The sequence below is a fragment of the Leuresthes tenuis genome, unplaced genomic scaffold (assembly GCF_036924035.1).
Source record: "Leuresthes tenuis unplaced genomic scaffold, fLeuTen1.0.hap1 SCAF_14, whole genome shotgun sequence".
Classification (NCBI taxonomy): Eukaryota; Metazoa; Chordata; class Actinopteri; order Atheriniformes; family Atherinopsidae; genus Leuresthes; species Leuresthes tenuis.
Window position 1 is genome coordinate 12,286,931 of NW_027325368.1, and position 15,019 is coordinate 12,301,949.

General features: G+C 38.0%; 1 protein-coding gene across 1 annotated transcript in view; it reads right to left on the minus strand.

Moving 5' to 3' along the window:
• asic1c (acid-sensing (proton-gated) ion channel 1c) overlaps window positions 1-15,019 on the minus strand; it is an 89,142-nt gene that overhangs the window by 13,176 nt on the left and 60,947 nt on the right. Inside the window, exons 2-3 of the mRNA XM_072362955.1 lie at window positions 3,063-3,213; window positions 2,411-2,538 (exon numbers count right to left, since the gene is read on the minus strand). Coding sequence (XP_072219056.1) covers window positions 2,411-2,538; window positions 3,063-3,213 — 279 coding nt within the window. The remainder of the gene's footprint in view (window positions 1-2,410; window positions 2,539-3,062; window positions 3,214-15,019) is intronic.

The window sequence follows — 15,019 nt, forward strand, 5'->3', positions numbered from 1 at the left end:
TCCTAATGGGTTATAAAGCCTAACGAATAACACTGTCTGGTCCTTCCATAAGACATTATGCATGAGTCCAACAGATCTTACATTGAGACTTAAAAGTGAAAGGAAAATAAAATGTTCACTGTGCATGGAAGTGAAAGGGTAAAACTGAACAACAGCTTTATGAAGATACAGACTCAGATGAAAGGTTTAAAGGAATAGAAACATATTAGCTGCTCGTTACTGATGTGCACTGATAGGACACACTGCAGATGCTGTTACATGATGTTGCTTCAGCCACACAGAGGGGGGCAGATGGATCTATTCCTTGGAGGGTGGGGTGGACCAGCAGATGAAAGCGTGGAACAGTAATGGGTGTTGAGTAAACTGACAATACAGTAGTTTGCGGCATGCAGCAAGCCCACTCAGTCATACGCTACCCTCTGCTCTTGGGTGGAAACAAATGTTTGGAAGCCAGGGGCGACCCCAAAGCCCAGCTGGTGAAGTAAAGGTGGCTCTGTCTGAGAGTGAAGCTGCACCTTTATGCCGGCTTCATAGGAAGTTTCATCTAGGGCGGGGGTGAGGGAACACAGCCCACATCATTAGCAAATTACAAAGAGTAGCAACAGTTAAGTAAGGGACAGGAAGTGGTCAACTCCTCCAGACGAATAATCTCTTGTCAGTGTGACAAAATGCTGTTGCTCCCAGCAGTGTATGGAATGGTGGGCTGTGAGTCAGCTTTAAGCTCAAGTGAATATACAGCTTGCTTTCAACAGTTACTTAATTCATGTCAACGTCTCCCATTAATATTTAAACTCCTTTCACAAATGAAAAGTCTTGAAATAATAAGTCCTTCATCCTACTGCACTGAATCACTGTACTCATATGGGACACTAACTGATGTGATTGCTAGACAACATGTTAATAAAAGTCTAATTAATTCAGAACATCTTTCAGATCATAAACATGTCTTAGCTGTCACTGTTCTGAATGCTTGTGTCATGATTATTAATGACTTATCCTTGCACTTTTGCTTTTCAGAAGGAAAGTTTGATTAATAGACCAGATTCACCGCTGGAAGATGGCTGAATGATGATACCCTTGAAGCACTGACAATATTTGTAAAAAGAAAGAGAGAATGAGAGTGAGAGTGACATGTTTTTCAAAGCAGCCTGCCCAAAATAAAATCTGTCATCCTTGTGGTGTCCAAGTGTCTGTTTCATGAGACGACAAATATGCCTCAATCATCCCATGTTATTCTGCTGAAACGAGACAGATTTTACATAATCGTTTATTTCATGCTGGTGAAGCAACGAAGCTGATTACTTTAGGAGCAAAATCATTGAAACCGGGCCTCGTTTGTTGCTAAATAAATAAATTAGTGTCCATTACTTCACAAGAACTGATTATGAGGTAGAAATTTTAATGAACCTGCAGCACAACACAAAACTTCAGTTGATCTCAAACCCCCAAATCCTTTGCAGCACTGCTGCCTTTTCCTTTTAAGGGGTTTTATATTTCATCCGGACATTTTTCTTTTCAGTACCTGGTTCTGTCTGTAAATTCAGAGATTGTTGTTTGTCTTGTTGGGCTATTGTAGCGCAGACAAAAGAGACCATCTGAATTTGTTCTCTAGGTAACATCGCTTGTGATGCTTGAGATTTGGAAAGGAAATCCACCTGAGCTCACTGTTATGACCTTATGAGCTGCTTTTTGATCAATTCTGGCTCAGCTATAGTTAGTACTTTTCGTCCTATACTGATGGCAGCTGGGTCATTGTAATGCTTTGAATTTTCTACACTCAACCTTTTTCTTCCTTTTTTTTTCATTAAGAAACAGCATGTATTCTGTGAGTGCTTACTATAGAGAGCTTTAATGAAGCTGCAACTAATTATGACATACATGCAAAACCGCAGATCAAGTAGCTCTCTTTTGTTAATTAATCAGAGTTGATGTGTCAATGACTTAAGCCTGCAGACCACCACTGTGTGTGAATTCTCTTTGAATACACTTCAACAGACAATTTTTACAGCAAAAATCTGTTTTTAGATTTCTTTTTCCTCAAGCTAAAAGCAGTGAGAACTCAATATGAGCTGCTATATGTTTTTGCATGCTGTGCAGACCAAAGTGCTTTTGGCTCTTAAAGGCACAATATACTCATATGCTTGCATCCAATCATTACTTGGCCCTGCTCTCTAAGTGTTCCTTGGCTGCTCTTGTTCCTCAGTTTAATTTACTGTACCCATTGAATACCAGATTAACTCGATGTTTAATTAACACATCAACTGCAGTTTCCTCACACATGGTAATCAGTAATTTGATTTTGCTCCACACTCTGCGACACAGAGATAACGGCAATGTCTGGCAAAGATTTTGGGACAAACACTGAATGAGGCGGAGCGAGAGGTCGAGATCGGAGGCTGATCATTAGTACCAGTTGCTGCTGACATGACACAAAAGTTTGAAAACCAGGGGCCACACCAAATCCCAGCTGGTCAATAAAGGGTGGCTCATCCTGGCTGTGGATCTGAACCTTGATGCCTGCTTCATAGGAGGTCTCATCTGTGGATACAGCATGCCAGAACATGTTATAATAAGTGCGGCCATGTGCCTGAACCCACTCTTTGGGCTGTTACTTGTTACACACGCAGTGATATTCAACTGTTTATTAATGGGGTATCTTTAAACCTCATGCAGGACGCTAATATAAGGAAAGTGTTGGTATACTGGTTCGTACAGATTTACAACCAAAGACTTATTGCATGCTGTTTAGTTTCTGAATGTGTGATCCAATGAAGTTGTTGTCCATTGTCAATGGGAAACAATGTCAATGAGTGCAGTTTATTAGATCTGATGTCAGCTTTGGACCTGAGGAAACATATCAAGACAATATGCTGGTAAACATGGAAGTGCATCACCTCTTTTTCCCCTATATAGCAATACGTCCATGTGCTATAGAAGTGACAACACAATGTTGGAATCTCAAACAAAATGGAAACCAATAAGGCAGAAGAATTTCCATAAAATGGTCCTGCAAGTTAACATGTCACAGTAAATGTAAGAATAGCGCTTAAGGTTGCACTGACCTGTCTCTCCCCAAACGGGCAGGTATTCATCCTGCTGAATATCCAGCATGATTTCCAAGCCATTTCCTGTGCCACCTTTTAACGTGGTCAACAAAGGGTTGCCGTCTAATCCCGAGTTGAAAGTGTAGCATTTCCCATAGCGTGTGTAAATCTGTGAAAAGAGCATAGAACAAAAAGAAGTGTATGAAAACGTCTCCACTATGGTAAACAGCGAGGAGGCTGTTTACCAGTAGAAGATGTATTACATGTCAGCATGTAATAGTGCAGAAAAGGTAATCATTGCAGAGGTTTTTGTGATTAACAGAGAAAGCAGCATGGGCTTTGAACAGGCACCTGGCTCTGATTTCAGGAATTAATGAGGGCTTCCCAGCAGCAGCAGCTATCAATCTTTACCCAATTTCTCTCCAAATTTCCCCTGAGTGATTTTGAGTGAATGTGATATTCTATTGTCATCAAACAGAGTACGGGACATCTGAGGGGACGGTCTCTGGACACACAAACAAAAAACCTAAACTGGGTCTGAACCAATGCCAGTAAAGCCCAGCAGCATTTAATAATCCATCACTAAAGTAGGTTGTTCCCCATCAACTATCTTGCTGATTAATCCAATTTGCTTGGGTGCTCAAAGATTACATATTTTAAGTTATATAAATTCTTCTTTTGAGTGCAGCATTTACCTGCCTATACACATTGAACAAAAATATTTGTTGTTACTATAGTTTTTGAGCACCTGCTACTGCTCAGATAAAGACTGAAGCTTAAAATTACGAACAAACCTGGAGGTGTTCAGTTAATACAAACTGATCAGCTTGAAATAAGATGGAACTGATTGATTAGGCAGCACATACACAAAAAAACAGTCTGATGCATTGCAAAGAGTTTCCATATTTGTTCTTGGTTATTTCACAAGCTGAAATGTACACCAAAATACTAAAAATGTGTTACTGTGAATGAGGCCAGACTGCTCAAGACAATTGTATTTGTATACAACTATGGATGCAAAGAAAGGACATGAAATTGAAAAACCTGGGAAACTGCGAAACCTACAAACAAGTAGATATTCAATATATATATTTTACTATAAGAAGTATTTATCTGAATTTATGACTTAAATGTCTTTAGTAAGCAGTTTCTTGGGAAGTAACATCACACATCAGCATCATTATTGTGGGATAAATGCTGTGTTGTTCATAAAAGAGATCTAAATCGTAAAAATGATCCATACTCCCCCTCTAATATAAAAGTTAAAGCATAATTATGTAAAGTGAGTCATACTTCCTGCTTTAATGATCACAGCTGTCTTAATATCTTTTTCCGACCCACATACTACACCATAACTAAACTGTATGCAGCTGAGACAATGTTTTTTCAACCATTCACTTCTGTCCTCACATTTCAAACAACATACATCACCAAGGCAGATATTTCATCTTATGGTTAGTAGCCACTGTGTTGAGGTTGTGTTAAAGGGTCTGCAGGGGGGGAATAAATAAATAACCAGCATGCTAAAGCTGATCTCCAGAGATCAGAGTCAGTGTTCCATGTCCAGACTCAGACAGACTTACATGCAGCTAAGACAGATGCTGTTCGACAGATCTCTGTGCCTTTTCCCCTGCCCGCTATGTAATGAGGTCTGCAAAGTGACTTAAAACTATCCAGCTGGTGACTGCTTGTAAAGGTTTAGATTGAAGTTTAGATAAAATAAGAGCGACAGCCAGTCAAACCTCAACAGTAGCAAGAATGGCTTTGAGATACAAGCACAGCTTTAATCCCACATACAACCATCTCTGGCTATTCATCTGGCCATGACAGCTGATTTTCAACATTCTTGAGGTTCCTTCATTGGTATGAAAAAGACAATCAAGGGCACTTGACATATGCAAGACTTTCCATTTCAGATGCGTCACACAGTTTAAATCAGTTACATATTTGTTTTTTATGACTGGAATTTAGATTATCTGATCCCCATCAGAAGAGGTGAGTATTTAAATGTGATACCTGTGGCAGGTTAAGCTTTTTAATGTATATGTAGAATATCTGAGTTAAATCATTCTCAGTTATACTGCATGTATGCTGTACTTGCTGTTATGGTAATTTGACCTTTTAAGCAGTTTTTTTTCTAATAATAACCCAAAGTTTATCAAGTACTTTCTAGAAATATTAGCAGCGGGACGATTGGGACTATGTTTTAGAAATGTCATCTTTCATTTTTAATTACTTAAAAATGAATGCCTTAAATATCTCTGGTGCTTGAAAAAAGAATTTCTGAGGCATATTGTACTTGTTTAGTTAGAGAAGCCAAGATTTTAATTTGTATTTATCTACGACGCCTGAAATATTGATTATCTGATTTGTCCTCCTTCATATTGTTGTAACCATGGTATTATTACAATACGAGGATTCATCAGAGAATATCACTACATTGAAAATGTGTAGAGAACGTATAGTAGACTTTGCAATCATTGACAATGATATAAAGTTAAGACTGTGTTAATTTTCTTGAGTGACTTTAAGAGGGTGTCAGGTTTATTGACGGTAAAGCTGTCATGTTTGAGAGCCAAAAACAGAAGAATTTAAAACAACCTGCGAGAATACTTGCCGTAAAATAGGTTTGTCAGATGAATTATTAATACACCTTGTAAACAACACTCATATCCACACCTGGCAAACACCATCAATATCTCTACATACAGTGCTGAAGTTTTTGTGGGTACAGGTCTCCCCACGAAACCTGCACTCCAGCAGCATGTCCTCCAGCTGGTGACCGAGGCGACCCATCATCTCTGTGGTGTTGACGTGATAACCGGGGGACGGGGTGTAGTTGTGGAAGTCCAGCAGACTCAGAAGACCTGGTTTGTGGCTGTCTTTGAGGATGGACAGGCTCCTCTTTATCACTGTGTGATTTGGATACATGAGGTCCATCCAGTAGCCGCTGTGATACAAGTCATCCTTCGTTAGAGTGGATGCACGGAATACATTTTTATTGCAGAAAGTAACAGCTGGGAAGGACATGTTGTGAGCCCAAACCATGTAGATCTTGGTGACAGCAGGGTAGGACATCAGATAGAGGATTCGATTCCAGGACCATGTGCAGAGGAGACTGACACAAAGAAAAAAGGCCAGCATCCAGATGACTTGCTGTGGTTTTGACTTGTCTGGAGAGAAGATAAATTTCAAACCGTGGATCTTGGTCTTTCTTATGAAATCCACTGTGATTTCTTTAAGTGTTGTTTTAAGCAAAGTGGACTCTGTGGGTTGGAGTGAGGTCTCTTGGACATCATTTAGCTTTTGTGTCCCGAGAGCATTTGATTCAGACGTGGAGGCTTTACCCATTATTGCAAGGTAAAGCAAATGATACGTTATCAAGTAGCCCACAGTTTCACAGTAGCCCACAATACACTACAAAGTACTTACAGAGGCTTTTATGACCATCTCCAGCTTTATGTGTCAGAAAAATTCCAGTTAGCAGCGATTGGAGTCCATATGTTCAGCAGCTTCACTCCTAAGGCTGAAAACAAAAGACCTGTACTCCTTTGGGAAGGTAAATTTGATTTACATAATGATCCCTTGATGAGAAAATCAGCTGAATCACTCCAGTGACAAAAATATCTGTCATAACTATCACCGGTCCTTAATCAACAGATAAACAGGCATGATAATTGCAGATGTAAGCGACGGCTTCACTCCCAGGGGTAATCACTTTGAAAATCCGGAGAGGCTCACCCCTGTTGCTCAGATCTTTCACTCCTCCATCTCCCTTCAGACAATACTTACAGATTTCGGTGGTCTCTGTCTCTGTATCTGCCCAGAAACCAACTCCTCCCTCTTTCCACAGATTGAAGAGAGTCTTTTTAGCCTGTTGACTTGAAGCCTGTAGAAAGGAAAATAAAGCTTGTTGCCCCCCTACACACACACACAAACACACACTCTCCACAGTCGAATGGAGAATGAGGTGGAGCCAGTGGATGAAATTGTTTTCCTCCAGTGATGAAGTAGACCTCCAATGGAACAGAGAGGCGGAGAGTCGTGGTATTGATCAAAGTGGGAATAACTATGATAAAAAAAATTCTGCCGAGTAAAAAATGGAGCCTGATACTTGTTAATAGTGAAGGATCTGCAGCTCACTTGAGGATCGATATATCTATATAATTGATAACTGAGCTCAAGCAGCAAGCTGAAGAAAAACTGCAAACCTCCTTTAATATGTGTTAGAAATATTGGTCATAGCACATTTACTATTCCCTCTTTTTCAACCAATTTTGAATATAATTTCACAAATACAGAATAATGAGGTCTGTCATTGTGCTGCATGCAGGTGTGGCTGTGGATGGTATTAAAATCGCTTCACTCCTTTTATGTGAGTCAGAATTCAATCAGAATTCTTTCCTCTTATTTTCATTATGTTAGCTACAGTCTTTTCAGTCTGTAATGAGATCATCACACGGGTAAACTGATTACAGCCTCGCTGATATTTGGTCATAAAAATCATGATTATCATTGTAAGAAAAAAACACTTTTGTTTACTTTGAGGAGAGAGTATCTTTTCTATCTTTTTACATTACAAATCTTTGTCCAAAATCACTGAATTCAGCCAAGAGGCTGGGAATAACTGGACATTGTGGTATTTGTATATCTACTGGATGCAGTGATCCCAGGAGATGCTAGATCTGATCTACCTGTTTTCAATCACTCATTTGACTGCTAATTTGATAAGTAATTTATTGCCCAACTATTTTATCTTAGAATTTAAAGTCCAGACACCTATACAATGCAGTTTAACGGAATGCTCCGAGAAGTAGTGGATTTGTAGTATGCAAGCCAGCACAATTTTCCTGCTTATTCCGACCCACAATTGCCTGTGCAGCTGAAGATAGCACTTATAGGTCCTGTGAGCATAGCTCTGCTTCTGACATCCTCCAAATGTATTAAATGTATTTATTAATTTACTTCCTGGGGTGCAGAGTGTGACGGATAAATTTGCAAGAGAGTCAAAGTTCGACCACAATATTACGATTAAGTGGTGGGCTATGTGTGTGCATACCACATATTTATATCTCAGAGGACGCTAAATTCCAATATCAGGCTCTATAATTGATTTTTTCTTCGCATTTAGGCTACTTCATGCCAACTCACCTACCCAACCCCGTCCGTGTAATGTATTTCCTTGAAATAATAGTAATGTGAAATCTTTTCCTTTTCTATTACTTTTTTATTTTATTACCTCACCATTTGCTAATTTTTCTCTGGTTTGGGTTGAAATTTCCACTAAATATCTAAAACCATATTTTAGATCTGACTTTCATCTGATCAGCTGCTGCTAATTTTTTTTATCCCATTCATAACCAAATCTTTATTAAAAAAAAAATAAATCTATTTTTTTTTTTTACTTTCTTACTAGCTATATTCCCAGTAGTTGCAAAACAGTTCCACCAAATCCAGATGTTATTTGGTCCTGCATTAAAAAATATTGCAGCTGATCTTGCTAAATGTAGCTTCAGAATCAAAACATAAATATACAGGGTATATATACATAGGACTTCTTATGTATTTTAACTGTAGGATGATCATTTTCAGTTCCTTAGAATTACTTTTTTTAAATAAGAAAGTGTTATTATTCAATGCTGATATGTACTGTATAAAAATTGAAGTTGTTCCATAATTTTTCATCATTTAATAACTGAATAAAAATAGATCACGTTTCATCAGTTGTAATATACAGTAATTCAGTTGTTTTAATTAATGGATAGATTTTTGTACTATGTTCATCTTGGGGCTGCGTGATCAAAAATAAAACTTACATCCTGGTATTTTTAGGCTGAATGACAATGTACAATATATAACCATATTTTACAGGAAATGGTCGAAACGTTCAGTTAAAGCAATGTCACAAGTGGATAGGCTTCAGTATAAGAAGTATGGCTACAATATTGAAAAACTTATCTTAATGCAAAATTATTTAAAAGTAGTAATTTAATTTGACCCCAAATTGTGAATTAAAAACAAAGAGAGTTACTATGGTCAAAGATTGTAGTAAAAGTAGAATACAGAAGTTACATTAGGCCTAATGAATGTCTTAATACTGAAAAAATGGAATAAGCGAAAGTAACAACTTCAGCGTTGTGGTAAAGGTTATGTTTCCTGTGTGTGTTTTCTAGAGCTTTCTTGCAGCAAAGCAACTAAATTAATTGCTTGAATGCAGCTCTCCCAACAGCTATATCATGTCAGCACCACACCTTTTTTCTGCTTCCAGGCAAGACATATGCCTGGGCTCAACATTCATTTTAGCCTTTTATGAAAATATTCATTTGCCTAGAAGCTACAAGTGTTAAATCCTCCTTTTTGGGGGGGGAAAGTCCAGTCAACATGAAGAACAGGTCGTTTGTCTATATCGGCAGAGAAACTGTAACTGCTTCAGTCTTTGACCCACTAATGAAACGAAACATGGACAAATTTGCAGCCAAGTAATAACTCAACCAATGAAAGAGTTACAGATGACTGCCCAGCTTCACCAATTATTGACCAGGTGCATGGATTGCCTCCATTCTGAGTTTTTTTGGACACATGTCAATAGATACGAGGCGCATTCACGAGTGAGTTAATTGCGTGAACTCATCTTTCCTATTCAGGTTCAGTGGAGCTGTGATGCAGAGGGGTTTTTAATGGTCTCAGAATCATCCCTTGTCAGCAGTTTAAACAAAATGCCATTTCATTACTCTGCGCCTCCGACGCAGCACACAGGCAAAGCATGGCAATCATCATCAGTCTTTTGAAAATATGCTCTCTGTGTTTGATAGCAACTCTACCCTCATAGACTTCAATTTCAGCAGTGGCACAAGTATGTTGTTATTTCTGTTGCATAGTACTCGTAAAGTTTTCACACATTACATTTCATCAAACTTGCTTTCGGTTGACTGTATTTGTTGTTATATGATCTATCTGTGTGCTTATGCATCTAATTCTAAATGATCAAATTATGGTTAGACTCTTTACTTATTTATCAGCTGAATTAATATAATTGGTCTTTGGTTTGATACTTTGTTTGAGCCTTTGTTTGAGTAACATTTTCTTAAACATCTTTTTGTTCAACAAAATGTTTGATACTTACTTTGAAAATGTCCAGCTTTTATTTTTTGGCCACTTGGGGGCAGAGCAACTAACTGTAAAGGCACTCCTGACATAACATGTGAGACTAATCTGAAGATTTCACTGTGTCCAATAGGTTGTGGGTTGCTAACCTTGTCTGTCTGGTCTTTGTCAACTTAGAATATCTGGCAGTAGGTAGTGCAGAAGTAAGTATAAAAGAGGGCAGTGCTTGAACAAATCTGTGTGTGAATTGTTGAATGCATGAATTTGTAACACTCTGGCATAACAACACAATACAGCAATGTTTTCGATTTCTTTTCTAAGTGCATATAATTGTGTTTATTTATGTGAAATCGTTAAACTAAGCCAGTAATCTAATGAAAATATATGCCTCTCGAATGGGCTGCAGTAACTCAAGATTATAAAGCACTCTGGGAAAAATGTAATGATTTTTTTTTTTCTGTGTAAAACTGCCATCCCCCTTATTGAGAATTAATTCCTGTTGCTTACACATTTCTATTGTTATATTCCTTGGGGATAAAAATACATTTTATCGTCATCACAGCATTTAATTAGAGGGTCATCGTGCAATGTAATCTGCGAAATTCAAAGTAGCAGAGAAACAAAAAAGAAAAGGAAAACTATTTAAAGAGTTTACTTCTATGATTCTCGCATTTATTGCCATTTAAAAAAAACTGACTCACTGATGTCTCCTGCTGTCAGGGAGTGACACTAATCATCCTCTTTTGTGTCAAAGCCAAGCTGAACCCCAGAGGTCTCATTAGAGGAGGAGCAAAGTTTTGAGTTTGAGTTGAGGGATGAACTCCTTCAAGGGCCAGTGAGAATGTTTAAAACCAAAAGAAATCCTGGCAGCAATTATATGCACATCACAAATACGCCGAGCACAGACAGGGCAGTGATGAGAGTGGAAAGAATGAAAGCCATACCTTACATTAATGTCCAATTACTGTAAAGCTGAACTGAGTTGATAGATCATTACCAGCTGGGAAAGCAGAGGTGGTAAAATTCTCATATTGAAAGTGTGTCTGTGTGCATTTGTTTTATAATGGTAACCAACAATTATCAGAACCTGTGATGGCAAATAAAAGCTTTGATAATTGTGACTGAGAAAGGGTTTATTTAACATTCAACATCTGAATTTTAGTCGAAAGTAAAAACAACAACAAAAAAACCCACCTCTAACACAATTTCATACCCTATTTTGTCAAAAGTAAATAATTTTGAGCTACAAAAGACATAGTGGTCAGATCAAAATTGACTGTGGGCACTGTGGGCTTGATCGTATATGATGATCAATTGTTGGACTAACATGGGATCTGGTGCACTTCCATAGTGACATTTTTTTTTTCCAATCGTCTGACATGAAGTAAAAAGATACAGCAAACAAGTACTTTCAATATCACTCAATCAATCTATATATTTTTGATTACGTTCTAACTGTAAACGTGTGACTTTGTCAAAGACAATTGGAGAAAAAAAAGTATGCATCTCCAAATTTTCCTATTTCTATCTGACCATCATAAATAACAAGAGAAAGTCTGTTTAATACCTGATCTGCAGCACATTTACACTTAACATGGCATGACAGCTTGAAACATTAGACCTCCTTATAAATCAGCATTAGACAACAAGCTGAGATGTTCTGATACGCTGTGATTTAAAATGACCTGAGCAAATAGATATCTGGGAGAAACGGAAAGACAGTGCAAAACATTTGCAATCACACTGTCACTCTGGCAGACAGGCAGCTTATTTAGCAGAGGGAGACATCTTGTGGCCTGCCTCTAAATGAAACTAACCTTTTACTGCTTCAAAAAGAAACACAGCCACTCTGTATGCAGTGCAAGTATTGCAAGGGAAGCCAGACCGGATTTTTAGCAAGGAGAGGCTTATACTGTGAAATACCTCATATAAAATTAATCAAAAGGAAGAAATACTGCCATGGACTTTGTCAGAAAATTATATAATTAAAACAAACCTGAAAAGTTCTGCAGGAGTGTGTATTCACTTTATTCATTTTAATATTCATAAAGCTATTCAAATGTGCATTTTCAACCTTTTTAATGTGCTGCATTCTGATTGTGCCACAGCATGTTTTAAAGATTTAGTCATGGAAAAGGGGCACTTGCTACTGCTTCGTTCAAATCTAGAATAATTGTAAGAATCTCTGACACAGCTGAAGCAGTGTATCCTCCCGGGCAGATGAGGCAGAGGGCAGATGCAGCTTATATCAACTAAAAACAGATGCAGCAGGCTTTACCTGCTGTCTTTCTCCCTGGTTCCATTCCAGGAAAAGCTTGCGCTGTCACTCAAGCTTTCAGTATACAGTCTGCAGTCACACGCTGATAAACTAACTCCTCAAATTTTCTCACCAGTACTTTTCTTTCGCTAGTGGCAGTTTTTCCAGCATGTTCCCCTCTTATTGGCTGGCTGGAAGCTTTTGATATCCATTTCTAAATCCTTTTTTTCTGCATCTCCAGATATTACGCAAAGGAAAAATCATATGAAGACTGAAAATAGTAGATTAAAAGCATTCTTTGGTTCCTGAAATCAAAGCACACCTTTAAAAATCTGCAAGGCCGCATAAAATATTTAATTTTCAACCATTAATGGAATTGTCGTTACAAAATCTGAGGTGTATGTAAAGTTTTCTTAAGCACTTGAAATCTGATTAAATTGTTGTAATTCTAAGAAGTTGCTTCTTCTGTTCAGAGACATATAGTATGGATATGAGAGGAATTTCACCTTATCTTATGATTGTAAGGTGAACAACATGGCTTTTTATTCTTTGTAAAAGATTAGATCCTTGAGCTCATTAGTGGAAACAAAAGTCCCTTAAAATAGGGACCACAAGTAATTGAGAATCAAAAGAAGAATATGAAACCATGAGCCATTTTTGCCCCCACCATTATTATTATCATTATTATAACAAATGTTTTTGAAGGCAGTTAATCCATGTCATGAGATAATGGTTCTGTTGGTTTTGGACAGAGCTATACTCGTGTCTGTTGTCTCCATCTAACAAGCTAATTAACTTAAGAGGTTCTGTCAACTGGCACCTTTAATGTCTGCCTCTGGTAGTATCTGCTGCCTGTTGTGCAAGTCAGCAAAAAGCATCCTCACACAGCATCCCTACAATGAATTCCTTCAGTATTCCTCCTCGGCACCATTGATCGCACTGCCAATGCTGCACTTACTGTAACAGTGACTCCCACTCTGGCTTTTACCGACACTGAGTAATGGAACAAACACATTAGGTATTTGTTATCTGACTTGTCATCCACACTCACTACCTCAGATTTGTTTATTTCATTGTTTACACGTAGGAGTTTTATTTCATCTCCTCCCTCCCCGTTCGTGCTTTAGGCAGCCACTGTAATTTTGTGCTCCTTCACACACGTCTTCTCTTCATCGCCTCTAATGATTCCAGTGGTGCTTCATGGCACTGGCTCGGCTCCAAAGCAGGCTGAATCACAATGACAGTCCTGAGCTCAGTCCCAGTCCCACCTCAATCTCAGCACAGCACAGCCTCCACTTGTTTTCTCTCTCCATCTCACCTTCGATTCCATTTTGTCATAGTGCTTTTCTTTAACACTGTTTCATCTTATATCTCCTGACATTTTTCTTGTTCTCTATACTGTCTATTTTCTGCCTCTGTCTGACACCAGACCCATGGTTTTCAAACGTGTTTGACACTCAAACCTGATTTTTGCTTCTTCCATTCACCTTTCTCTTTTTCTCTGACCTCTAAAGTCAACTTCAGTGTCCAAGCTATACTGCAGTAATTCAAGTAAAACACTGTCTCCTGGTTCTAGACCAAAAACAAGCCCCACGGTAACATTCAAAATGTGTTTAAACCAAAGCTCATCGGTTTTAACACCATCTAATGCACTCACAGGAAGCCAAGTCAAAACACAGAAGATCAACAGTAATAAGATAAATGTGCAAGAGTGTGTCTGCAATGGCACAAGTCATCTTAAGTGCTGAGCTGTTGATCGATTGAAATGATATCAGAGCGGCTTCTACATATACACGCTGATAGATGATTTATTTAGTTAGAGACAGTCTTGCAGGTTTAATCCACAGCAAAGGTTTGGGGCGTGTCGGGGTGCTTACACTTCTAAGGATTAATAAGGTAATCAATCACACACTAGTTCACAGACAGCTTGTAAGGCACCAAGATGGATATATAAAATTAATTTGATAACAAAATAAAGCCTCATTCAATAAAGCTGTTTTGTTGTACTGCAACCTAAAAAAAGTATAAAAAGTAAAAGTATTTTATGTAACATTAGATCGTATACATTTCATATAGAAGCACAAAATAATAAAATGAATAAAAATAGCTTGTTGCCATCAGCTCTACTAAAAACCTTGTTATGAAGGCCAGATATACATAAAACAGTGAAGTTTCATGACTAAATATTTGTGTACATATGACAGAAATGTATTTAGGCATTCTTTTCTTTTAAAAAAAACTGTGGTTATGTATGGTTCTCTCTGATTTCTCACTGATTTCATTCCCATTTTAGCATGGATTATTTGCAGATATAAACATAGCTTGCACCACAATTAAACGGATATTACAATAATAGACACATGGAAGAAAAGGTACAATTTACCAAACGTGAAAGCGAGAGACTTATTGGTGAAGTGGAGAAAAGAAACTTTTATTAAGTGGTCTACAATAACAAACAGAGCAAAAAATGCTGAATAGAAAAATGAAAAAGAAGAGATCAACTTTGTAAGTTCAGAGCAAAGTACCCTGCAAAAGTGAAAAAAAGGAACGTCATAAAATACCCATCAGGGCTACAGGAGGAGCACCAACAACCCAAGCTTTATTAGGATGAAGC